We start from the raw sequence: 26836 nt of genomic DNA on the forward strand, positions 1-26836 counted from the left end.
GCCTCGTTCCAAGGATCCATGGGCACGTGCTTGGATAACATTTTCCGTAGACATTGCCACTCGTCACATTTCTTGGATTTTCCTGTCTTTATAATAAATACTACTGTCTTTGGAAACCATCACAACGACTCAAAAAGGGCCTGGACCCGATCCACGTTTTGACAGGGATCTCCCTTTAAGAACGTGTAGATTCCCGGATGTAGCTTTTCCGCGCGTGTTAACACGATTGAGTAATCAGCTTCTGTACCCAGCTGCAAGTCTTGACGTAACTGTCGCTTAGCAACGTAATCCAGTGGAACTGTGCCGAATGACCTGAAACGTGACATGGAAAGACTTACGAAACTGGCACTATTGAGCTCTAGAAGTCTCGCGTTTCGCTTACCCCAACTAACTGCCCCAAATGGGCTGATACAGCCAATCATTTAAAGTTCGGCCTGGTTTATACTCGGGTTTATAAACGAAATTTCAACGGGGTTCTCTAATCATAGCTTGCGTCGCAGCTAGATGTGTCACAAACCTTCGATATACCGACTATACCGAGGTTTAGTTTCGTCTGCAACGCAGGCTATCTAACCACGACAACTGGCGGAGTTTTAAAAAAGCGTTATTTCAACAGGGAGATGCCCAGCTTAAGACATGCTGTAACATGTGTGGTTATTTAACTTTTGTTAAAATAATCGGCATAGTAGAATCAAAAACATTATACATACGATTTAGCTTCCAGGTATTTAATGAGCGCCAGAGCTTTTCGGTCAAGAAGACGTAAAAAATTGTTGATGAATCCTTCACGGACGCCACAAACGTACGGAAGAAGATTGAGCTATTAAAAAAAGAGAAGCAAAATAATTATGACTGCTAACATCCAAGTGATCAACAACAAATCCGCGCGAAGAGTACATTCTTTTGTAATCACAGAAATGGGTTTGAACAACCAAAAAGAACTACTGGACACTGTTCTGTTGACTAATATACGACCTTGGCTTCCACATTAAACTTACTTTGTTGTCACCTCGTTACACATCATAATACGGTCCAATCTAGTCGCGTAGTAATTTGAATCTTTTTTCGTTTGTGCGTCAAAAACGTCACAATTTTACAAACTTGACTTGCTACTTTTTAAATGTACTTCAACAGATGCATGCATTATGGTAACGTTGTAAAAGGGGTGTACATTATCCAAATTAAAATTCACTTTGAGCATTATCAATTAGTTTTATCGGGTGTTATCAATTAATAAACTGCATACTCACATCATGCATGAAAGTTTGCACCAAGATTCCGATTTCCTCGGAGTTGTGAAACAGACCCCTAAAGTACAAACAACGATGAACTAGTGAAACAAACCCCCAGGGAATGAAAAGTTCTATCGTTATATCATTGGTCCTATGGTCGTGATCAGTAGTTCACTTCAGTGAACAGACTTACCGACAGAAAGATGTCTTATTCATGTTCAACAGAAACCAGTTATAACAGAAGCCACGTTACAAAGCACTCAAAAGTGTACGACATCAAAACGTAGATCTATACAGTCTTTATTCTCTCCAAGAGGCAAAAGAACCTTTAAGTTAGTGACTTTTTCCGTTTGCTTTGTTAATTATCAATTCTTCAAGTTTATTGGTAGAAAGACTGTTGTGGAATAAAAACTTTGAATGCAGCTATGACAGAGAGTGCATAAATTGCATGAATTGACATGCCAAATTTTCAGCCAATACAATTGAAGGCGCTGGACAACATAGGGTGGGATTAGTAAGTAATTACACGATTTTTCTCATGTAATTTGGAACAACTTCGAAGACTACAAATTACACTTGCCCTACGGGCTTGTGAAATTTTGTTAACCTTGAAAAATTTATTTGTGCTTATTTATTCCAAATTGAACTCGAAATCATGTGTTTACTGGTACAAATTGCGCACTACTTCCTCTACCAATCAGAAATAAAACCAATCGTGACTCACTCGCACGTTTTCTTGCGCTCGGCGGCGGCTACATGTATTTGCTTCGAGTTTTGATTGGTTCACTGGATTGTCTGTGTCCTTTGTGATCAGTGATTGACCAGAGTGAATACTTTGGTTTTGGTTTTACGATACTCAAACAAAAAATGCTTTAAAGGAACTGAAACCCACACCAAAACACAACTGCTAACCACAAAACTTTCCAAAACACTTTATGTCCATGCATTAATACTTTGCATTAAAACTTGATAGGTGTTAAGTCGACAGGCAAATCTTGTGCTTCTGCTTATTTTACGCCTGCTCAAACTCCTGAAATAAGTACAAGCACAAGAATGGAAAAGTTTCTTTTTCTTATCTCATTCCGGTTCACACTCAAGTTTTCTTATGCTTATGTAAGTTGCCCACTGGCAATTGTTCTTGTGATACTCACAGTTCTGGAAAAACTGGCGCATCTTCAGCTTCCTCTAACAACAGTGCCAACTCAATGTCAATAAACTCCCTTCGGATGACAATGTGTTCGTTAAAGGGGCAAGTCTGTTTGACCTCCCCTGTATCCATGTCAACAAGAGTACTAGGCAGGCTGCTGGTGATAATTCCCTTGACTGGAAGACTGAATGAATCATTGGAACTCTGATGGATAACCAAGAAAAAAAGGCATCATTAAGTGATTGAGTAACCACCACACTTAAAAGATACTTACAACACAAACGGCTCACAATGTAGATTGTCAATTTGGAAAATAAAAAGCTGGTATTATTGTTCATTGCAGTTAGAGTTTACAGGACATGTACAGTACTTAAATAATTACACAAACAAGATATAAAATAAATAAAATTAAATAATTAAGTCGATTAAATAATTCTACGGCTCGAATATTACACCTATCGGTCTAAAATTTGGCATGAAGTATCTCTATATGACTCTTTATAACCCTACCTTTTTGTTTTGGATGAAAATTTTTCGAGTGCCGAGAAATTAGCAATTCTGTTCAACGTGCCCATACATTGCTCTGTAAAAATTAAATAAATGCCATTAAATAATTCTACGGCTCGAATATTGCACCTTTCAGTCTTAAATTTGGCATGAAGGATCTCTGTATGACTCTTTATAACCCTACATTTTTGCTTTGGATGAAAATGTTTCGAGTGCCGAGATATTAGCAATTGTGTTCAACGTGCCCATACATTGCTCTGTAAAAATTAAATAAATGCCATTAAATAATTCTACGGCTCGAATATTACACCTTTCAGTCTAAAATTTGGCATGAAGTATCTCTGTTTGACTCTTAATAACCCTACATTTTTGTTTTTGATAAAAATCTTTCAAGAGTTGAGAAATTTGCGATTCTGTGATGTTCCTATACATTGCTCTGTAATTATGTAAAACATCTTTGTGATTAAATAATTCTACGGCTCGAATATTTCACCTTTCATTCTAAAATCTGGCATGAAGTTTCTCTGTACGACTCTTAATATCACTACATTTTGGTTTTTGGTGTTGATCTTTCAAGAGTCAAGAAATTAGCAATTCTGTGCAACGTGCCCATATATGCTCTGTAATTGCATATATTTCAATCATTTGCTGCGCTTGAATATTATTGCGACATGCAGAGCAGAAATTGGGTGGAAATTCTCTCTGTACGACAAGCTAAAACAAAGCGATTTTTTTCGGGTTTTGTTTAATCATAACCGAGTAGTTAAACATTTTTTTTCCAAGCGCGTCCAATATAATTTTCAAATATACAAAACAAAATAGTTTGTACCATGCAAAGTTACGATAGCTCAGTTGGTAGAGAACACTTCTACGGAAGTTGTGTATGCCTTGGTCGTTGGTTCAAATGCAAACGGATGCTATAATCTTTTTTTTTCTGAGTATGCCGTTTTATTTTAACAAACGCAACAGTAAATTTTGATATTTCAGTATGTTGAGTTCGAACGCCGGCTATTTCAGAGAGACTTCAGCCGTCGATAGAATTGGAACGTTTGTAGTGTAGAAAAAAAAAACACCACCGAGAAATCAAGCTGTTATGCCCCAGGTGAAACTAATTTTTTTGCATATATATAAATAATTCGCTCCCATTCAATATTAACGACATTTGGTGGACATTATCTCTGTATGACTGGCTAAAATAGAGGCATTCGTTTAAAGCAATTTGTTTACTCATGGCTGAACAATTAACGATTTTTTAAAGCTTGTTCAAATATAATATATAAATAATCCAAAAAAATTTCTGTACCGTTAAACGTTACAATAGCTTATTTGGGAGAGAGTAGTTCCACATGCTGTATGTCCCGGTCGTTGGTTCAAATCTGGACGGAACTCATTTTTTTTTCTTTTTCCTTTTTTTTTTTCATTACGAGTAAAAGTCTCGCTTGCTCTTTTGGGCGAAAATTACTTTTAAATTATCTCGAGCGTGTACGAGCAAACGTCTTGCTTATATATTTTCTTAAAACTTGCTAACATTTATTTTGATCGGCAAGAGTTCAGTTTATTTATCTTGAGTGTGTGCGGGCACATCTCATTGCTTAAATTGTTGGTTAAATGCATCAAAAGTCTAACTTACTTTTATTGTTTACATTGAGTTGTTTCGTTGAGGGAGTAAGGGGTCGCTATGCGAGCGAAATTCTCGTTTGTATATCTTTATCTTAATTAGTACTAGTTTGCTGGGCAAAACGCCAACTGTGTGCGTCCAGCAACAATTCTACACAATACAATTCCTTTGTTGACTAGGAAGCTAGGAGCTACGTTGTTTGATATATATAAATGGTGTATGGCCACTGTCGTGCATGTTTAGGAATTTAAAGAAAATCGTACCTTTCAAAATATTAGCGAGATTTCTTAAAAGTATGGGCGAAATTAAACATTTGAAAAAAACATACTTTTAAATTTCGAAGACTTGCTTCGGACACTCTGTATCCATTATCAGTTTGAAGATGTTTCTTTCAAAATATGACATTTACACCGGCACACGTCTCATTGACATGGTCAAAGAGGATATCCCGCTCCGTATAGTCTCCATGATCGAGCTACTACAGAGTTTGGTATTAGGGTAGCCTATTGTCTGCAATTTATGTGTCATTCAGCGATTCAGGGCGAGGGTCTTATGTGCTTGACACTCCCCGAAGAAGTAGTACTGCTCTACTCTTCCTCTTCCATGGATGTGGCGTTCATGGTGTTTTTTAACTACATGTAAACGGATGATCTCGGAGAGTCGATAACAGTGAAATAAAGTTTTAATGTTATAACCGACCACGAAAAAAAAAATGATTGTCACTATCTTGTTTGTGCGGTTGCCCCTAGATAATTAAATAAATAAGATATAAAATAAATAAAATTAAATAATTAAATAATTAAGTACGATTAAATAATTCTACGGCTCGAATATTACAGCTTTCAGTCTAAAATTTGGCATGAACCATCTCTGTGTGACTCTTAATAACCCTACATTTTTGTTTTTGATGAAAATCTTTCGAGAGCCGAGAAATTAGCAATTCTGTTCAACGTGCCCATACATTGCTCTGTAATGATTAATGAAATAAGTACCATTAAATAATTCTACGGCTTGAATATTACACCTTTCAGTCTAAAATTTGGCACGAAGTATCTCTGTCTGTTTGGTACGAGAACGGCGAGAAAAACTCAAAATACTTTTTGAATTTGGAAAAAACTAGGTGTGGTAAAACTGCTGTAAGGCGACTTTATGATTCCACCGGAAAAATTACAGTCAATCCTAAATCTATAATAAACGAGCTTAGAGACTTTTATCTAAACCTATATAGCAACAATGACTCCGAAGAAGGCGAAGAATTTGCTTTTGACTTTTTAGAAAATCCGAACATACCCACGTTAAATGACAATTCGTCGATGAGTTGTGAAGGACTGCTTACGCGCGCTGAATGTTTTGAAGCGCTAAATAAATTTCCTAATGGCAAGACCCCTGGAAATGACGGACTCACAGCTGAATTCTATAAAACTTTCTGGTATTTATTAGGTCAGCAGCTCACTGACTCCCTGAACTATTCCTTTGAGCACGGCGAACTATCCACCTCACAAAAGCAAGCCATTATTAAATTAATAGACAAAAAAGACAGAGATAGAAGGTACATCAAAAATTGGAGGCCAATTTCTCTTCTTAACGTGGATATGAAAATTGCTTCAAAAGCCCTCGCTCTACGCTTAGAGAAAATTTTACCAGAGATCATACAGGCTGACCAATATGCTTATGTCAGAGGAAGAACGATCTTTGATGCTATCCGCACCATTGAAGATATCATGGAGTACACTAAGATTCAACAGCTGTCTGGTCTAATGGTTGCCTTTGATTTCGAGAAAGCTTTTGACTCACTAAGCTGGTCCTTCTTATTTAAAGCCTTGCGAGCTTTTAACTTCGGTGAATCGTTTATCCGTTGGGTTTCTGTACTGTACTGTAACATATCGAGCTGTGTTATAAACAACGGCTTTTCTTCTCAGCTTTTTGACGTTCGAAGAGGTGTCAGGCAGGGGGATCCGCTGTCGGCATACCTCTTTATCATTGCTCTCGAAGTGTTGCTTGTTAGAATCAGAAGTGACGTGAGTATAAAAGGTATTGTCGTTGACAAGGAAATCAAACTTGCAGCTTTCGCTGATGATCTGACAACGTTTTTACATGACGTCAACTCCCTCGAAAATCTTTCCACGACTCTTCATAAATTTGGATTGTGTTCTGGCTTGAAGCTCAACGCGGAGAAAACCGAAGCTTTATGGCTAGGAACCAGCCACGATAACGACCAACCCTTTCCTGCTGGTATCGACAAAGTTAATAAACCAATTAAAATTCTTGGCGTTCATTTTACCTACGATTTGAAGAAAAAACAAGAGCTCAACTATGATGAAACTCTAAAGTCGCTTTCCGATACCCTAGCAGGATGGAGATGGCGGAACTTGACTTTATATGGCAAAATCCAGGTCGTTAAGACATTTCTTATACCAAAATTTATGTTTCGCGCATCACTCATGTGCTCCACGAAAAAAATAATCAAAGAGCTTAACTCCATTATCTACAGGTTCATCTGGAAGGGATGTGACAAAATTAAACGCTTAGCACTAATCAGTGATTATAAGAATGGTGGTCTAAGAATGCCACATGTTAAAACTCTTATCGATACCCAACGCATTATCTGTCTTAAAAAATATATTGAGGATTACGACAGCCCATGGAAACACTTTCTTTCGTTCTTTCTCAAGGACTATGGCGGAAAATTTCTCTTATACTGCAATTTCAATCCTGCTGACCTACCAGACCATATTCCCAGCTTTTACAGAGACTGTCTTGATGTCTGGTCAAAATTAACGACCAAACCTGCCGAGTCCCGTGGCGAAGTTCTAAACCAAATCCTCTGGAACAATCAATTCGTACGCATCAATGGCAAACCTATTTTTTACAGAAGACTACTCTCAAAGGGGATCACTTTCATTTCTGACATTCTGACCAAGAACGGCAAGCTAAAGCCTTGGCCCTCTTTTGCGACAATTGGGCTTACGCTCATTGAATTTTTCTCACTACTTGGTATTTTTGACTCTCTTCCTTCTCCGTGGAAAGCCCTAATTAACTCGAATGGGACTCCTATTGAATCTTACAGCCCACCTGTATTGCAACATACCCTCTATTTAAATGGTAAATGCTTTCCGCTTGATTCGATTAACTCGAAAAAGCTATACTGGGAATTGGTGGAGACGATTCAAGTAGACCCAGCGGCACGACACAAATATACAACATTATTTCACAATCACGAGCTAGACTGGGAAACATTTTACTTAATTCCACATGTCGTTACAATTGACACGAATACAAAAATTTTCCAATACAAAATTCTCAATCGGATACTGTACACCAACAAATCTCTATACAAAATGAAAATAGTCAGCTCTCCTCTTTGTACTTTCTGTCACACGTCTGAGGAATCTCTCGAGCATCTTTTTTGTTATTGTAAACATAGCATCGACTTTTGGAAGTCCGTTGTTCTTTGGCTAAAATCCATAGACATAAATATTGACTTTTTAAATGATTACGATATCATTTTCGGCCTAGCTCAAAAGAATCTCAATTGGACCCTTCTAAATCATATTATTATTATTGGTAAACAGGTCATTTACTCTAACCGGCTCAAGAATATTCTACCCCTTTTGCCACATGTTATCATAAAAATAAAATACATTGAATCAATTGAGCGATCCATTGCCCTAAAAAATAACAAACTGAAAACTCACGTTGAAAAGTGGAAGCCAATTATCAACTCTTTGTAATATAATGTATAAGATTATTAAGTTTTTTGGAGATTAGGTGTTTAACATGTACCGTAATTACTTTTGTAACGTATAACGTAAGTAATGTAGTATGTTTGTGTAACATAATATAATGTACTGTGTAATGTAATATATGTAGGGTTAAACAAATGTAATGTACTGTAGTGTAAGTCTTCTAAAGCATTAAAGTATAAAAAAAAAAATAAATAAAAAAAAAAAAAAAAATCTCTGTTTGACTCTTAATAACCCTACGTTTTGATTTTTGATAAAAATCTTTCAAGAGTTGAGAAATTTGCGATTCTGTGCAACGTGCCCATACATTGCTCTGTAATTAATGATGAAATAAGTAACATTAAATAATTCTACGGCTTAAATATTACACCTTTCAGTCTAAAATTTGGCATGAAGTATCTCTGTTTGACTCTTTATAACGCTACGTTTTGATTTTTGATAAAAGTATTTCAAGAGTTGAGAAATTTGCGATTCTGTGATGTTCCTATACATTGCTCTGTAATTATGTAAATCATCTTTGTGATTAAATAATTCATTTCTCGCTCGAATACAGTAAAAACCCGCGTGTAAGAACCTGCTTTTTTAGAGTTTGGCAAAACAGGTTCTTATATTTTGGGGTACTTACTGGCATTTTTTAGCTTCCCTGTGCAATTCTTGATCTCTAAAGACATCCTTTTTGATAAAATACAGTTATTGTATTATAAATAAAATAGTTTAACCCCACATATAAGAACCTTTTGGGGTATTAAGGAAGCAAATTTCTGCCAGGAGGTTCTTAATTTCTAGGTTCTTACACGCGGGTTTTTACTGTATTACACCTTTCATTCTAAAATTTGGCATGAAGTATCTTTGTATGACTCTTAATAACCCTACATTTTTGTTTTTGGTGTGGATCTTTCAAGATTCGAGAAATAAGCAATTCTGTGCAACGTGCCCATACATTGCTCTGTAATTGCATAAATTTAAATCATTCGCTACGCTTGAATATTATTGCAACATGCAGTGGAGAAATTTGGTGGAAATTATCTCTGTACGACAAACAGAGCGAAAATCAGAAAATCAGAGCGATTTTTTAGTGTTTTGCTTACTCATAACCGAGTAATTAAACATGTTTTTTTAAGCGCGTCCAAATATAATATCAGTTAAAATATACAAAACAAAATATTCTGTACCATACAAAGTTACGATAGCTCAGTTGGTAGAAAACACTTCTACAGAAGTTGTGTATGCCTTGATCGTTGGTTCAAATCCAAATGGAAGCCATTATTTTTCTTTTTTCTCTTTTTTTTTTAAAGTCAGTATGCCGTTTTATTTAAAAGTTTAAAAGCTGAACAAACGCAACAGTAATTTTTTTATATTTCAGTATGCTGAGATCGAACGCCGGCTATTTCAGTGAGACTTCAACCGCTGATGTCAATAGAATTGGAACGCTTGTAGTGTAGAAAAGAAAAACACCACCGAGAAATCAAGCTATGCGAGCGAAATGTTCGTTCGTATATCTTTATCTTAATTTTGCTGGGCAAATGTCCCAAGAATGTGCGTCCAGCAAAAATTGTACACAATTTGATTCCTTTGCTGACTAGGAAGCTAGGAGCTACGTTGTTTGATATATATAAGTGGTGTAGGGCCACTATCGTGCATGTTTAGAAAGTTAAAGACTATCGCACCTTTCAAATAAATATTAGCAAAATTTCATAAAAGTATGAGCGAAATTAAACATTTGAAAAAATAAACACACTTTTAAATTTCAAAGACATGTTTCCGACACGCCGTATCCATTATCAATTTGAAGATGTTTCTTTCAAAATTTGACATTTACACGGGCACACGTCTCAAAGAGGATATCCCGCTCCGTATTGTCTCCGTGACACTCCCCGAATAAGTAGTACCGCTCTACTTTTCCTCTTTCATGGATGTGGCGTTCATGGTATTTTCTAACTACATGTAAACGGATGATCTCGGAGAGTCAATAACAGTGAAATAATGTTAAATGTTATAACTGACCACGAAAATCACAAAAAAATGATTGTCACTATCTTGTTTGTGCGGTTGCCCCTAGATAAATAAATAAATAAATTAAGAGTATAAGCTGCAATACCTTTAACAAGCCTTGAACAAACAAGTCAGAATCATACAAGTCACTGTCATTTGACAATGTCTCTACTGCAAATCGCGAACGCTTTCGCTCCTCGGAAGGCAACAGTAGTGCCAAGGTATTAACCATCTACAATCAAAAGACAAAAATTAAACCCCTCTTTATAAGATAACAAAATTCATCAACGAAGAACGATTTATTCCTTATTCATTAAATAAAAAACTACAGACTGCATTCTAGACCAGTATACTGTCCCAGCACTGATAACCAGACTGCACATTGGACAGCAGTCTGCTTTTTTCTCCTGAGAGCACTTTCTTTCAAATGCTTTAAATATTGGAACTGCCAACATAAACAGGGCCACACAAAAGTACAGTTGAACATACTCTACTGGACACCACTCATATTAAGTGGACACTGAACTGCTGTCCTGGTGATTTCTCCTCTTAATCACTACATTCCTCCCCTAAGCAGACAATGACACCTATTCACAGTCCGTAAGGGGATAAAATAACCTCTTGTAGGCTGACAGTAAAGGAGATCAAGGCAAAAATACTACCAAAGCAGTCTGGATCGATTGTACATGACTTAAACAAAAAGGCAAATCTTGTGTGACTCTAAAAAGTAAGTAAGTCCGGTATGTCCCCATAACCAAACACTTGCGCTTGGTCCTGAGGGTGTCTGCTTCCAGAGGTTCAACTGTACTACTTTAGCGCTTTCATTTTTACTTAAATGTTAGATGGTTTCACCTCTCAATTGCATGGTATAATAAACAATACCAGATAATATGTCTGCGCAATGGCTTTTATTTGAACGATCATACTCTATAGTTTCATCTAAAAATCAACTTGTAGGGCATACATGCGTACTGCTTTGGTACATGGCTTTCATTTAATATATCATCACATATTTAGCAATTTGTTGGCATTCTAGTTAAGAGTTTACCAAGTTAACTTTATCCAATGCTTTTCCTATGATAAGGGTACTTCCAAATGTCTGCAAATGAGATGTAATGACTCTACCAAAACAAAATAAAGAAAAACAACATCCTTGTTGTCAGTCCATGTAACTGCTAAGGTTACTGTAGAAGTTCAAGGAATGCTTTTTTCAAAACAAAAAAATTAAAGCCAAAGGAATGGTTACCAAATATGGAATAGATGTTTTCAAAAGATTGCATCATTGAGAAAAGGATAATGTCAGAAAAAAAAATCAGATGTTGAAATTTCCAGAAGTGTATTGTTTCATTTTCTGGAAGTGTGTTCATTCTAGATCTAGGCTATGCCGAAGATCAAACAGCACAGATTTCAAAGTCTTACAGCGCACTGGCCTGATTTATATGACATGGGCATGATTTATATGACATTGAAATTTAAGGTAAGAATAATAAAGACTTGGGGTAGACTTCACGGAATGCACCCTAGCCTGTTTCAGGCACTCCCTAATTAAGAGCCGAACGCCTGTAACAGGCTAAATGCACCCTGGTTTTGGTAGTAGTCCGAGTAATTTGAATCATTTAATTTTGATTATTATTAAAATCTTTTGTCAATAAATAATTAACAGGTTTCCAACAGCAACAATTAATTATCATCACCTTGACTCTATAAAGAACACCACAACGAATTTAATTTATTAAGTTCAGGTATAAATGTAGTGGTGATTGTTTAAAATGTAATTGTAAAAATTTAACTTTGATATAATAAAGGTCAAGTGTTGCTGATATGGACCAACCTGGGACTGGGTCCTGTTGTTCTCATCCTATTTGAATACACTTCCAGAAATTTCAACATCCGATTTTTTTCTGACCTGCAACCTGCAGTTTACACCCTCCGATGTCTTAGTACCATCAACATAGTATAAGTCAGTGAAATGAAGGGTTACTAGCTTATCTGCATTTTCCAATTATTTTAGAAATTTGAAAAGCAGGTGATTTATCCACTAAATGATGTGGGGGAGGGGAGTGCATTGCTCTCTTGTTCCATAAGAAAGATTACTCATCATGGCTTTATTTCTGATCTTCAAAACTATCTTACATGCATTTCAAAATATTCTTTAACCTGCTTTTAAACTACATGGTTTAATACACTATTGCTACAGGCTGTAGTAAGCATCCTGGGGGTTATCAAAAGTACATAAAAACACAAAGAGTGACGATTAGAAAATGTCATGAATAGCATATTTGGTGCAAAGCAAACTGGAAAATAAATCAGGCTGAATACCTTCTTAGGAAGCGGTCATCGAAGATGTCTGCTTGTCCTGGGCCAAAGGCAGTCTCACTTAACTAAATCAGAAACATAGTTACACGATATGTAATGCAATCAGGGCAAGTAACATGTACATGTGATAGTGGTGGTAATTAATAAATTGGACTGCCATCAATTCAATTAGACTGCTTTTGAAAGGCAAAATTGCAATTTTGATTTTTTTTTGGTTTCTATCCTTGATAAAACAATAACGTAGATTACTCACCCTGTAATCTATCAACAACAGTCAACTTGGCTGCAACTTCACTTGTCAACTCTTCACTCACAGAACACTCTGGCTTGTACCCAAATTGATTTTAATACATATAATTATATATACTCACGGGAATAGACTCAGGGACGCCTGTTGTCTTAAGGCTTGTAATGGTCTGAATAAAGCGAGGTAGATTCACACTGAATGCTGACATGGCAGATGATAAATCCTGTGTGGCATTAAAGGTCAAAACAGAATTTAGTTATTACAAGTATCAGTTACAGTAAATACATCAAATACTATCAGGTAGTACTAGTTCACTTCATACAGATGTACAAAAAAAAGACTTGGCCAGGGAATGAGAGGAAATGGCACTAATATGCATGGCCTTTCAACACCACTGTCACTCAAATTTAACCAACTTAATTATAAGTACCTTGGCTTGCAGGACTCTCAGCTTTGCAATAAGAATCTTTACTCGTTCTTCCACAAGTTCTATAAATGGTAAGTAGCTCTTGTATTCAGAGAATGGAACGATGAGGGAAAGGCCAGAAATGTTAGCACCTGACTTGTCACAGCCAGAAAAAATAAATGAATGACACACAATGTTATGATCTTTCAGCACAAATAGTTTTGTGTCCACCATGTTTTCAGGGGCATCTCGCAACAGCTCTCCATGTAGAGTTCGACCCACCACATATTTGACACTTGATTCCTGTCAAGGAAATAACAGTTATTTAAGTATTAAAAAAGCCTGACCAATGTTACTGTGTGCGATAATCTCGGGTAAACATCTCTTAACTCTACTTAAATGAATCCTCCACTTTTAAATAATTAAAGTGATAGGCAAATAATCTAAAATAAAAAGTTGTTCAAAACAAGTTACAACTATTTCAGTGTTAACTTACCAGTAAATACTGGCTGCAAATATCTGCCACTATAGCCTTTGAATTACCTGCTTGCTGTCATTTTGGATTTGATGATGTCACATGGTTGCCCTTTTGTTGCAGAACAATAAAGCTACCGTGTTCCAATAATAGTGGCAACCATGTGACATCATATGTTCCAAAATGGTAACTTAATTTGTATATATAGATTAATTTGTATATATAGATTTCTATTTATTCATATCATAATCACAATTTTGTACATATACACTTTTTACCTTTTAACCGTCTTTTATTTGTAATTTTTAGACCTTTTTTATTTCACGAGAGCGTTTTAACGAGCTACGGCTCCTGAGCTCTTCGTGGTTAAATAAACTATGTCTATGTCTATGTCTATGTAATTGGACAACATGTCCAATTTGAAAATAGTTCCGCCATTGTTGACTGAAAATGTGACAAAGTCTACAGAGCTGATGCTATGTGTAGAGCTGTTATCACTAGCAATTTGAAAAATGAAAGTTTCATTTAGGGGTTTAATAAGAAGCACTTACTACAATACAATAATGTGAGAGGTTGACAGTGGCCTTAGGACTACTGCACTGGACTCCTGATTGGGTGGTCCAGGTTCGAGCCCCGTTGGCACCGGGGGGTGGGGGGGGGGGGGGGTGTTGTGTCCTTGGGCAGATAAAATCATGGAAAACCTGACTGAGTTTTGAATTGCATGATCAACGGGGGGGGGGGGGTTGTTGTGTCCTTGGGCCAGACACTACTCTCACAGTGTAGAAATACTCCCAGTCGCTGCATGCTAAAGAAACTGGAATAAGCTCCAGCCTGACCTCTTTGCTTGAACCCGGACTTTACCTACCTACCGATACAATAATTATTTTAAGTCCTTATTACCCCCCTCCCCCCTTTCCCCTTTTTGGGGGGCTCTGGTAAAGCTGCTGGGAACGTTGAAGGGGTAAGGGAAAATGAACTCAGCCTTTTCTATAGAGGTACCCATAAGGTGTGTTCTGCAATTGATTATGTACATACACAAATACACAAAAAATTGCACACAAATTTGCCACGATCTCACAGTGGGTTGGTATGATTGGGTTTGTTCCACTTTTCCCATGAATTTCCTAGCCGCCTGGTTTGGATGCATCATAGAGAATAGTTAGAAGAGCCTGAGGGGACTAACTCTCCTCTACTAACTATATGCATAGAGTAATATAATGCATCATTGTATTGAAGTTATGTATCGGTTATTTGCCTATATATAAACGAACCTGAGATTCTGTGTCTCCAGCTCCTCTCCACACATGTTGCAGTCTCGGTCCTAATACGTTATCCCAATAGGATAACACTATGGCAACAAAAGGCCCGCTTTCTTTAAGGACTGACATGTGATTTGCCTTGAGATTCGAAAACCGGAAGCCATCATCGGCAGGAGTTGTCCAGAAACTCGAACTATTCTCCTCCAAAGATTCCTTTACTTCGGCCATACTAGTCATAATGTAAAAAAAAAAACAGGACACAGTCAAGCTAGGTGGCCTTAATCATGTGCTAGCTTGGAACGGTAAACTCCTGGAAACAGCAAAAACGCTTTGCACAGACAAACGCCGCCATCTTCTTCCAAACAGTTGGTACCAGGACTCTTGGACACGAGCCCGACAGCGGTATGAGCGAAAACCTGCGAAAACAATCATTTTAGCCCCTGATCAAACACAATGGCAGCCTTCAATGAAAGAGCAAAACTCATGACCTCCTATCTTCTCAGTTATTACAGTTTCATGGCGAAGAAGGGAAAGAGAAGCTAGAAGGATAGAGCACGGGCGATCCAAGCGATCGTGATCGCCTCAATCGCCGCAGACGTTAGCGATCGTCTGTGTAATGTTCTCAAATAATCGCCCCGTTCGCGATCAGGGCGAATACCGTATATGAGAACCAGCCTTAATTAAAGGAACTTGAAAAACGATAAAATAGCAACTGTTCCTTACGGTAGAGGCGTAGAGGAAAGATCGAGGTAAAATGGAGGCAACTAACTAATTTTCGTGCGAAAAAAACATTGCGCGAAATTTAAACGCGCGAAAATTAATACCATATTTATATCAAAACAGTAAAATTTTTAAACGTTTGGAACTGCAACTATCTACCCTTGAAAATATCTTTCCGTCTTGTTTTCGACTAGCAACCTTCTCTGATAACTGTTTACTTAAGCTTATAAATCGGCCAAAGTGCAGTCACCAGAGTTTCCGTTTGCAGCCAGACCTTTACAGTATTTCCTCAGTCTTTGACGACTGATCCATAAAAAAACACTGGCAAAATCTCAAATTTAATACGCTTTTGCTCTAATTTTCCTTGCAATAGCGTAAATTAATACTCGGCTCTCGAATTTTCGCGAAATTAAGTACGCGTGAAAATTAGTAAGAATAAGGAAGCTTACTATTGAGACAAAAAACTAAAAATACCAATTTTATTTCAACCAAACAAGTAAGCGGTTTCAAAGCCACCTTAAAGTTTGGGTCTAGAAATTTTTAAACTTTACAAAACGTCGTATTTTAACATGTTGATCGTTACTCAATAATAAAAAATGGGGGGCACTGAGTTTGTGAGTTAAAATAAAAACATAAAGCAAAACAGATTATACTGTTGCTATGATAGCCAGTGATGGTCAGTGATGTCAAGAAATTTACTACAATTTGTTTTCCAATGATTGGGCATTTGGAAAGTGCTGGAAACGTACGTTGTCAGCCTAAGAAGAAAGCAAGCTTTAAAGACGCCGGGGGGGGGGGGGGTGGACTATTGTCCTTGGGATCCTACAGCAGTATCAATCCTTTCAGTTTATTTTCAGATATGACAACACTGCGTAGAATTTGTCTAAAAGTTATTTTTTTAACTTGAGAGTTATTAAACCGTCAAAATTTGTTCTATCAAGAACTTAGATACTTGTTTAATGAAGAGCGCTATCTATCAGAAAAGAAGGAAAATGATCAACCCGTTAAATAAGTCAATTGACAACTTCCGATCACAAGAAAATGGTCTGTGTAAACTGGAGCATGTTTTTTTTTCATCAATATAAACTTGAACGCTTTCTTTACCAGTGAATGTTTCAAAAGAGGAAAGCTGTGAAAACACTCACGGAGACTCCACAGCTGTTTCAACTTCACAAACTTTCATAAGCGTTTCCAGACTGAATGTACTGCAATCAAGCAAAGAGTTTGTTTAACGATTTTTTATTAAATAAAAGCCTGGAATAAATTTCAGTCTCCATGGAGTTAGCAGGCTAAGGAATGGTTTTCGACCACTCACAGACCATGTATCCTTCATTCCTTTTTATCCCATAATTCATGTCAGTGATAAAATCATAATTCTAGCAAGACTATTTAAAATGTAACTTTAGCAGACATCTCTTTAAAGGTTCATCTGTTATAATACCAAGTTTCGCTCTCAAGATTTGTTTCTTTTGATTCATTTTCAGGTAACAATATTACATAATTTTTTTCTTGATAAGACCTCTTAATTTCACATAACAAAAGCGCTGTCATTTGAACGGTCATGCTTTCTTTGTTCTGTAAAGAATTCAATAACGAATTTAATAAAGAAAATTTTCAACTGCAAGAGTAGTTTCCTAGATATTAACTCACTGTGAATCTACTTTGGCTCTTCATTTCGTCGTAATAGCAATATTTTGTTTCCAATCGTTTACTTCAGTTTGACTTTTCAAATGCGGTACTGGTTGCTCGCTTTTATCCTTTTTTCTCGTCTGTGATAAATGATTTAATTTTTCCTGTTGACTCTATTTTCTAAATTAAATAAAACAACTGTTAACTTTCCATAACAAAACCAAGGCACACACTTGCTGTTTGCTAGTGCCTGTTATTTGACTAATTTTCACCTGTCTGTCAACAAGTAATTAAGTAGGACACTTAACAAGAGAAAGCCACCTATCAATCCAGTTCTTTCTAGAGTTAGGCTTGCGGTAAGCAAGATTTAACTTACAGCAGAAAATAACTATTAAGGGTCAAACGTGTATGGAAAAGCTCCCTCTGCAGTAAGTCACTTTCTATGTAATAGTATTTTATATTATTTATTATTTTATTGGAGTACAGTTATCCTAGATACCATGTACGCACCAACCACAAATGACAAGATGTATCTCAGTACGAAGTAACTTTGCATTTTTCCGACAGAGTAAAAAAGTAGATCAAAACTTTTCCTGTTTCGAATGATGGCTTTCTGGTGGGAACATCTTTCAACTCCTGCAAATAGGGGTTATGTGATATTTGTCTTAACTTGAATATATCAATTTTATCTCCATCCTGGTATCGATTTTTTCCTTCCGGACGGTTACAAGTCGGTTACGTAAGGTGGCTACTAAAAAGTTAAAATTATCGAGGATAAAAAAAGGAACTTTCAATACGTTAGTGATAACGTAATTATAATCAATTTCGTTTTGGCTCTATAGCATAAGGCAAGTATTTCACCGAAAACATAGACTGGTTACTTCGATTCGAAATTCTAGCCAATTTACGTTCCCTTAAAAAAACACTCTTCCCTTTCACTATATCTTTGCCTTCTTTAAAATGTGATAATTTAAGCCTGTGCAATGGTATTGAAATATATATATGTAAAAAATGAGCTGCGGTCGGAACACGAAATGAAAGATATGATCTTCGCAATGCGTAAGTAATTTCAACTTTGTTTCTTAGCCTGGAAAAATGTGAAGGTTGCAACGGGATTCAAACTCAGTGACCTTATAATTTCCGAGGCGTTGCTTTACCATGAATGAGTGCAATGAAGCCTTGACATGCTCGGAGCAGGTCACACTGTTAATCATTAATTTCAAGCCTTAAATTATAATATTTGTTTGTAGTAGGTATGGCCGGAGATAGGATCTTAACAATTATTTTTCTGAGTGGCATTGCCTTCTTGCTGCTGGACAAAGGACCATGTCACGCGGCGGAAAGTGGTGAGTTGCTTGTTTATGCATATGATACCAAACATTTGTTCAGCAAAAAATTGCCCAAACAGAGTGTTGGCATCAAAAGGTAAACACTTTATTGAGATCACAGCCGGATGTGTGCTAAAACAAGGTCTGAAATAACTTGTATGTTCAATCAGTGGAGCTCAGTGGGAACTTCAGAAACGATTTTCCAATAATTAAAAGGTCTGTTCCTGTGGCAATTTCCACCTTACGGTCCAATCTTCTACAGTCTTAACCATTCGTTCTTTTCACATTTTCTAAGCTCCCAAACAATTATTTTAAGGAGGTCCACAGTATTTTTTCTTTGAAATTGAGATGAGACTTTTGAAGATACAAATTCGGTCTAGAGGCAACATTCGCCTTCACTGATGGTCTCAGGGAAACAAAACTCCCTGTTTCCCTTGCTAAATACTTAAAAAAAAGGACGAAGATGAATTCGTTGCGCGAGCGTTTCAACTCAAATCTATTTCATAAACCCCCCACACATTGATTAATGTTACAAAGGTTACGAAGATTGTGTATAAATTTGTTTGTATTTTACCTCTTGCCCCCCCCCCCTCCTCGATTAGTTCTGCAACTAGTACTAGTAGCGGGGGCAAGAACTCTCAGTTTGTAATCAGTATGTTCATTGTATGTATCTGTAAAATAAGGTCACATAAGTTTGTTTTAGTTTTTGTTACATTGATTCAACGGCTATTTGTAGGAAATCGGTGCTATGAGACCTTGGATTTTGAGGACTCGGAGCAGCACAGGTGCTTCGTTACAACAAGAGGAAAGATTTCATTCTCTTCCTTCACAGCCAAACACGGGACATTGTCTCTGAAATGGGAATCTGAAGACACGGGCACATCAGAACTAAGGTACAACAGACCATCATCAGCTCCTGCCATAAACAAACATCATCTACTGAGAGGAGGAATTAAGATGTGGATTTACAAGGAAACAGCTTCCAAGGGAAAGAAGCTGGAAGTAAGGTTCACAGACGACACAAGGAATGTCAAAGTGGGAAAGTTTACGGTCGACTTGGCGTTTAAAGGTTGGAGAGCAATATGGGTGAGATACTCTGAGTGCAAAGAACGCGAGGACAGTCTTAGATATCCGGCGGAAATTACAAGAGTCGACTTTGTTTTAGACCACCAGGACACAGTCTATATTGATTTGGTTGAATTCGTTGAAAACATGGCCTGGGAATCTCGAGACAAAATTGTTCCACCTTTCACAAAATTTGGCCCAAAGTATGACGCAAGCTATGTTTGGCGGCAAACGTATCGCTGGAGTAAGCAGAAACCGACTGAGCTCCCAAGTAGTATTGATTCTTCCAAGGAATTAAGTCTCGCTCACATAGAAAGTCGACTGAGAAACTGGTATTGTGATGAGAAGCAAACCAGTTATGATTTCTCGGGAAGTCTCAGTAGACGTTGGAGTTCACTTACGCGAAGCATCGACAAGGCCCACATTGAATACGACAGGCTCGAGTTTAAAACATCGTCCGGTAAGAGAGTAATTCACGGCCCGCCATTGTTTTGCCTCAGGTGTAAAAGAGGAACAAGATATTATTCCACCTCAGATCCAACAAGGAAGTTTAGCTTTATAATGGCGAGAGTCCTGTTGCCTTTAGCATTAGAATTTCATCTAAGATCTCGAGGTAACGAACTTACCGAGACAGTAAGGAGAGAGACACCTCTACTGAATTCCCCAGATCCCAACGTTATGCAAAAGTCACTCAGAAGAATTTGTGGAGGTCTCAAAACTAGACAGACTGAGTTTCAAACCTATCTTAAAGCGCAGGGAACGCCATACACAAATGCCAAAGTGCGAAGCTCCTTAGAGTACATAAACAAGGTACGTCTCCAAAGAGTCATCAATGTCCTGGATTACCTTGAGGACCAAGGATGGGCAGATGGGAGTGCCTTAGGTACGCTGGCTTACGAGATGCTACGAAGTCGGGCTGGTTATATGCATACTCTTTTCTTACTTAAAGACTCGTTACATATGGATAATGCGAACAAGACAAGATTGGTGAATTTGATAAACACCGCAAAATGGTATAATGAATTTGGTGAAGTATATCAAGCACCATTTGAATACAGTGGAACAACAGCCGACCGAATGATCACAATAATGCTATTTCGGCTTTTGACAGTGCTTACAATGCCCACTAATACAGAAGACGAAATAAAAGCAAGACAGAGAGATATGGAGGCTTTAAAACGATGGATGGATAACACTTTGACAATCAACAAAGCATTTGGAGGCGTCATCAAACCGGATTATACTGGTTTTCATCACATGGCATTCTACGCTTCTGCATATATACCACAGGCTTTGCACACAGCCGCACAGGTGCAATATCTCTTAGAAGGGACGGACTATGCCTTATCAAACATAGCAAAAAGCAATTTACGACGAGCTCTTGAAACCGTCCGAGTGGTAGCTGTGAAATATTCATCCCCAAGCAGCGTGGGAGGACGCTTCCCCGACTACTCTAATGCTGTTCTCAGAAAAATCCTTCCTGCGTATGCATACATCAGCGTATCCCACCCGAAGGTACTACCCACCACTCCTACCAAAGGAATAACCATCCCTGCCTTGACTAAAGATGCTGAGATGTTTTCACGCTTGTATCAGCCTTCAGAAGCCATCATCATTAAATACATGGAAGATGGATGGGTCCATCCAGGGAAGTCGTACATGAACAGCCTTGGATCGCTGGAAATAATGCGAAAAGTAAGTACATAAAATAACCGCAGCGTTTAATGAAAATTTTGGAGAAGGAAAATTTGAATGCCTGTGCCTTATAATTCCAGATAGAAATGGAATATTATTATCTTCAATATATCTTAATTTTATACATGTTAGTGAGACGCCATCCTGGCAGTAACCGATACACTACCTCTTCTTTTGAATAAAAGGCACAATCGGTTGAGTATGAATTCGAAAAGCCAAAAGACATATTCATATCTTCATTTCGGTGTTCTAAATCATGTCCCTCTAAATTATGTACATATGCGATAGAATATGTATTTTTCTTTGAGACTAAACAGCGACCAACCACATTTGTTCCAAACTAACGGTGTTGTGCACTCCATAATTATGGTTTCTCTTAATTGAATAATAATTGAATAATTATTATTCTTAATTAGAATAATAAACAACATGTTCACTGGTGTTCCTCTCGTGGTTGGTAGTACTTGAATGTTTTTTCTTTGAATTCTGATCGTTATTGGACTTAGGTTTTTTATCGTTTATTGTAAATGATACATTGAAATACAACTTTTCAATAAGTCGAAAAATACGAGTCCTCCCTTTATTGGATGGCTTTATAGCCACTCATAAAATTTTGGAATAATATTTTTTTTTCGTCTTTCTTTTAGGTAGGTTCCATAGTCGCCACTGCTGAGAAATCTCCACAGGGCCATTGGTCCAAGAACTTTGCAGCCCTCTCAATTCACCGTCGCGAAGACTGGGCTGTCACAGTTAAGGGTTTTAACAGGTTTGTCTGGGACTTTGAAGGCTCTACATCAAAATTGGAAAACGTCCATGGCATCTTTCAAAGCCATGGCGCGATGCTAATAGCAAACAGTGAGGAGGCACTGAAGGCTCACGACGTAAATGAGGGATGGGATTGGACGAAAATTCCCGGCGCCACGACGATATCACTGACCTTGCAGGAAACGAGGTTGAAGAAGGAAAGAATTTTCAGTCCACTTTCCCTTGCTGGAGGAGTTGCCTTTAAAGGGACAGAGACTCTCTCCAGCGGTGCCTTTGGTATGGACTTTCACCAACCGGATTACGAGTTCTTGAATAAAAATCACCCTTACCCCAATATCAAGCTTTATTTTAAGAAGTCTGTGTTCTTTTATCAAAATCTGTTAGTCTGCTTAGGCAGTAACATTCGATTGGAGAACGGCTCTGGAAAGAAAGCACAAACAACACTCTTTCAAGACAAGCTGCTAAGAGGTTTTTCTCCATTCTTCATTAAAGTGGATGGCGCTCAAAAGGGTTGTTCAGATCCGTTGAACACTACGACACCATATGCTAGAAATGGAGAAAAAAATTACACCACTCTTGTTGACTCCAAAGGCAACAGCTACTATATTCCACGTTCAAGTGCCTCTAGTCTCAAGGTTCATATTCAAAATCAAACCTCCGAAACACCATCAGCTAAAACGTCACAAGGTTGCTATGGTACCGCCTGGCTTGAGCACAGTCCCTCGATTCAAAGCTATGAATACGCAGTCTACATCAAAACACCGTCATATCCACGCACGGCAGACGAAGCTTGGAGTTATCAAGAAAATGATACTCAAAGGAAACTATACGAAGTTTTAAAACAGGATGATGAAGCACACGTGGTGAAATTTGGCAAGGCACCAGAACGCTGGTCAGTGATAAGTCCGTTGTATGGTTATGTGATTTTCCGGCCTACAGCAGCACTTCCACTGGGCCCAATCATGACAGCGAACAAGCACTGCCGTATCTTGGTGTGTGACTCCACAAGCTACTTGTATCTAAGTATCAGCTACCCTGATCTGAATTTTCCTGACGCCAAGGTATTAAAGAGTTTGAAAGATATCAAAGCACGAGAGATGTACGACCTGGAAAGCAAAGAAATCCAAGTAGAGGTTACTCTGGCAACCAATGTGGAAACAAGCCTTCCAACGACACCCATGGTACACGGATCCCCAATCAACTACATACCAGTAGTCAAAGTGGAGTCTTCATCTTCTTCACCTCCAAACAAGGGTAACAAAATTGTCTTCGCCAATCTCAGGAATGGTTTCAGCGTTGAAATTAAGTTAAAAAAGTAAGGTAAAGTTCAAGTTCTCTTATGAACAAAAATTCGGGGCTACCAACTTGTAAAATCGAAGGATGAAATTATCATTAATAATCGTTTAATGTAAAAAATATCTAGTTAGTGGTTTAATGGTATATGAAAATAATAAAGGCTTGTAACGAAAATGTTTCGTTTTTCACTGCTCACTCAGCTCTCTTCGAACTACGCCCTCGCTTTTATCCATGGCCGACCGACCGCCGACCGGTAAGCTCAGTTGGTAGAGCGCCGGACTACCGTGCGGGAGGTCTCGGGTTCGAGTCCCAGACCGGATCAACACTCAGGGTCTTAAAATAACTGAGGAGAATATGCTGCCTTTGCAATAACAACTGCAAATGGTTAGAAATTCTAGTCTTCTCGGATAAGGACGATAAACCGTAGGCCCCGTCTCCTGCATCTTAATTGTTATGGTCAGCAGGGGACGTAAAAGAACCCACACACTTATCGTAAAGAGTAGGGCATGGAGTTCCCGGTGTTGTGGTCTGGTCTTTGCCCATTGTGCCGTTGTACTGTTGAAATGCTCGGAGATATTAGCTATGTTAAAAGCTAATCTACAATCCGAGGGTAAATAACGTATTCACTTCACACACACTTCACATGGCTCAACCATGCTACGTCTCAAACTTGTGGAAAACGGCTGGCAGAAAATTTTCTATAAATTGGGTTTTCATTTGAGTAGTATACCTAGTTATTGCATGATCGACACATATTTTTTTTTGTTATTAAACAACCCTTATTTAACTTACAACCCTGTTGAATACTTCAATATTTTTTCAGTTAGTTAAGTCCGGGGAGGGTTTGATAATGTAGCAGGAAAGAGTGGGGCTGATGAAATGAATTTATGGTTATTAATGTGGGATTTCTCTGTATAAATCCCTCTTTTCAAGGATTTATACAGACTAATAAACTGTTCCTGACCAAATCAAACCTCTTGTCTGGACAAATTTAACTCTACATTTCCAACAATAAAGTTTTTAAAGCAACCTGATACAAAACAATTTAAGCTATAAATACAGCCCAAACATTTCTTAGGTTTACTTTTCCTAAAATTTTAAGTTTACAACAACGCGCGTCTCGTTCTTAAAAAACACGGCATTCCTAGACGTTTCCTAACAACTTATCCGGAATTCTGTTCCGCTGAGAAGCTTTGGCCGCAGCGACCGTAGTTGGTTCAACTTTTCGTAAAATGTCCTTGCTGTTTCTCTATCCACTAACCCTGTTACTGAGTTACAGATCGAAGGGAACTCTACACGCAGGTAACTACCCACCCAATGTACAGAAGAACCTAGTTTGAATTCTCTAGTTTAGTTACCGCCAACATGAATAAAGTGCTATAAAGGTGTTGTTTTTACACCATAAACGCTGTCTTTCTAGTTTTTTTATTTTTATATTTGAATTCTTTTTAGAGTCCCCAATTAACCCACTCGAGCTAAATACGTTGGCACTCAAAAAATTGTTCTCCATTGACACTACCATGGCAACAAATTTCGACGTCAAAAGCATTGAATACTGTTCACTAATAACTGCTTTATACAGGTTTTCACTTAACGTTCATGATATAAGTACCATCAGTAGCTGTAATAGAATGCCACACACGCAGGAGAAGTCTAAAGAATTGGAAGTCACCTAAATTTACAATTTACCGATCTTATTGCCGGAGATTAAAAATTTCTACTTTCTAATCAGTGTGGTGGCTACGCTGCGCATTTCCTGAAAGTTACAAAACAATAACGTTCCACAGAAAAATCTGATCCAGGCCTATTTCGAGTGCGCCCTTTTGAAACACAGACGGTGTCGTTCAAAATTGCACCTTAATAATATATTTTTTTTTTATTTCAGTACAAACTATTTAAATGTCATTGTAGTTTCTGCTGCCGTTTCTCGGTTATGGATGTTCTTGTCGGACTTACAGCCCAACCAGGTTATTTAAGCTTCAGGCTCGTAGAAAACCAGCATCGTTTCGTCCCTTGTTTTGTGAGACTTGTTTATTGCGCTGCCTTCTACGTTTGCTTTGGAGTGTCTTTCATGACCTTAAGCACTATAAGCTACGAACGATTAGTGGCGGTTCGATTGCGAGTTCGGTACAACGCGTATTTCTCTTCTAGCCGTGTTTTGAAGTATACCGCGCTAGGTATATGGACTGTGAACATTTCGCTAGCCGCTTTACAATGGGCGAAAATTAACTATGTAGCAACAAGCATACATCACGTCATTTGGCTGATTCAGTGCCTTTTTGCTACAGGAGTAACTCAGGTGGCAGTGCTAATCGTTGTGCGAAGAAGTCGACGGCAGGTCCAGGAGCAAATGACAGCTGTGGAAATCGTTAGGAAGCAAAGAGAATTCAAACTTGCTTTGAGCATCTCAATTATCGTGGCGGTGTATTTAATTTTAAACACTCCTGTAATGTTTGTGACATTTTACCATCAAACGCTAAGATATAACTTGCCAACATATAATGTATATAGCTGGGCAGAAACATTTGCTTTTCTTAACTCGTGTTCAAACCCTCTTATTCTTTTTTGGAAGAATCAACAGGTTCGGCAAAGAGTCTTTGATCTGTTGAAAAGAGTAGTGTGCTAGTGAAGATGCAAACGCAATGTGTGTTTTCTTTAGACATGATTGAGATCGAGATTTTTTGCGAACTTTTTACAATTAAAGACATCTGCTAGTGGGAATGAAGGCCAGGGTACAAAGGTTTTGAAGCTGCTGAATACGCGAGGAGATTTCCCTCAGAAACGTTTTCTTTTCTACCACGGTATTTATAAGGCAGAGATCAGTGAACTGAAGACGAAGCCAGTGTGCCTACTTTTTTTAATGTTTTGAATATTTATAATAAGGAAAATTTCCCCAAAACTGTTTTTCAACCTTTTTTAATGCAAATTTAGGTAATTGCTACTATGGCTCCACTTTTCTTGTTCTTTTGAAGCTATATATTGCTGTAGCCCGAATTACCATTTTTAACCGTTTGATGTTGTAAATGTCAAGAAAAGTGAAATAATACATTCAACGCTCATCACCTGCTATTAAAGTATTATGTGCGTTTTACAACGGATTACATATCCTTTTTAACTCCACGTTTCATCTGGTAAAAATGGCTGGTGTTTGTGCACGTTTGTACTAAAACGCCGGTTTTATAAAAAAAAATTTATTTGGCATTTGTATACATAAAACCAGATTCGAATCTTAATTTCCGTTCGCTTTAATGTAAAAAGCACAAGAGAAACTACAAAAAACAAGAAACAGGGGTATGTTATATGCAAACTTGCACATAAAGGTAAACGACATGCACTGGAAGCTTACATGAACGGTTTATGACTGACATCTACCACGTAATTCTTGCAATATCGTTT

General features: G+C 37.7%; 3 protein-coding genes across 3 annotated transcripts; 2 read left to right on the forward strand and 1 right to left on the reverse strand.

Moving 5' to 3' along the window:
- Positions 1 to 68: 68 nt before the first annotated feature.
- Positions 69 to 15305, reverse strand: LOC144637853 (guanine nucleotide exchange factor C9orf72-like). The gene is made up of 10 exons (XM_078496942.1): positions 14955 to 15305; positions 13233 to 13511; positions 12927 to 13025; positions 12559 to 12620; positions 11288 to 11360; positions 10346 to 10471; positions 2384 to 2583; positions 1251 to 1308; positions 711 to 820; positions 69 to 312 (listed from the first exon to the last, which is right to left on the reverse strand). Exons 1-10 carry the CDS (start codon positions 15177 to 15179, stop codon positions 120 to 122), a joined length of 1425 nt encoding a protein of 474 aa, XP_078353068.1. The 5' UTR covers positions 15180 to 15305; the 3' UTR covers positions 69 to 119.
- Positions 15306 to 17685: 2380 nt separating this feature from the next.
- LOC144639140 (chondroitin sulfate ABC exolyase-like) lies at positions 17686 to 23463 on the forward strand. The gene is made up of 4 exons (XM_078498387.1): positions 17686 to 17719; positions 18542 to 18637; positions 19356 to 21383; positions 22031 to 23463. Exons 2-4 carry the CDS (start codon positions 18547 to 18549, stop codon positions 23461 to 23463), a joined length of 3552 nt encoding a protein of 1183 aa, XP_078354513.1. The 5' UTR covers positions 17686 to 17719; positions 18542 to 18546.
- A 1910-nt stretch (positions 23464 to 25373) lies between these two features.
- LOC144637563 (uncharacterized) lies at positions 25374 to 26066 on the forward strand. The gene has a single exon (XM_078496632.1). It carries the CDS (start codon positions 25374 to 25376, stop codon positions 26064 to 26066), a length of 693 nt encoding a protein of 230 aa, XP_078352758.1.
- Positions 26067 to 26836: the final 770 nt, after the last annotated feature.

Source organism: Oculina patagonica, chromosome 14, assembly GCF_052425735.1.
Source record: "Oculina patagonica isolate OP01 chromosome 14, crgOcupat, whole genome shotgun sequence".
NCBI lineage: Eukaryota > Metazoa > Cnidaria > Anthozoa > Scleractinia > Oculinidae > Oculina > Oculina patagonica.

What these genes read in the sequence shown, in the direction of transcription:
- LOC144637853 (XM_078496942.1), bottom strand. Translation starts at nt 15,179, where the DNA reads ATGACTAGTATGGCCGAAGTAAAGGAATCTTTGGAGGAGAATAGTTCG. An exon ending in CTGGAGACACAGAATCTCAG is followed by an intron (nt 13,512 to 14,954) that starts GTTCGTTTATAT and finishes TTTCCTTGACAG; the next exon opens with GAATCAAGTGTCAAATATGT. An exon ending in GATGACCGCTTCCTAAGAAG is followed by an intron (nt 11,361 to 12,558) that starts GTATTCAGCCTG and finishes TTGTTTTGGTAG; the next exon opens with AGTCATTACATCTCATTTGC.
- LOC144637563 (XM_078496632.1), top strand. Translation starts at nt 25,374, where the DNA reads ATGGATGTTCTTGTCGGACTTACAGCCCAACCAGGTTATTTAAGCTTC.
- LOC144639140 (XM_078498387.1), top strand. Translation starts at nt 18,547, where the DNA reads ATGGCCGGAGATAGGATCTTAACAATTATTTTTCTGAGTGGCATTGCC. An exon ending in ATGTCACGCGGCGGAAAGTG is followed by an intron (nt 18,638 to 19,355) that starts GTGAGTTGCTTG and finishes GGCTATTTGTAG; the next exon opens with GAAATCGGTGCTATGAGACC. An exon ending in GGAAATAATGCGAAAAGTAA is followed by an intron (nt 21,384 to 22,030) that starts GTACATAAAATA and finishes TCTTTTAGGTAG; the next exon opens with GTTCCATAGTCGCCACTGCT.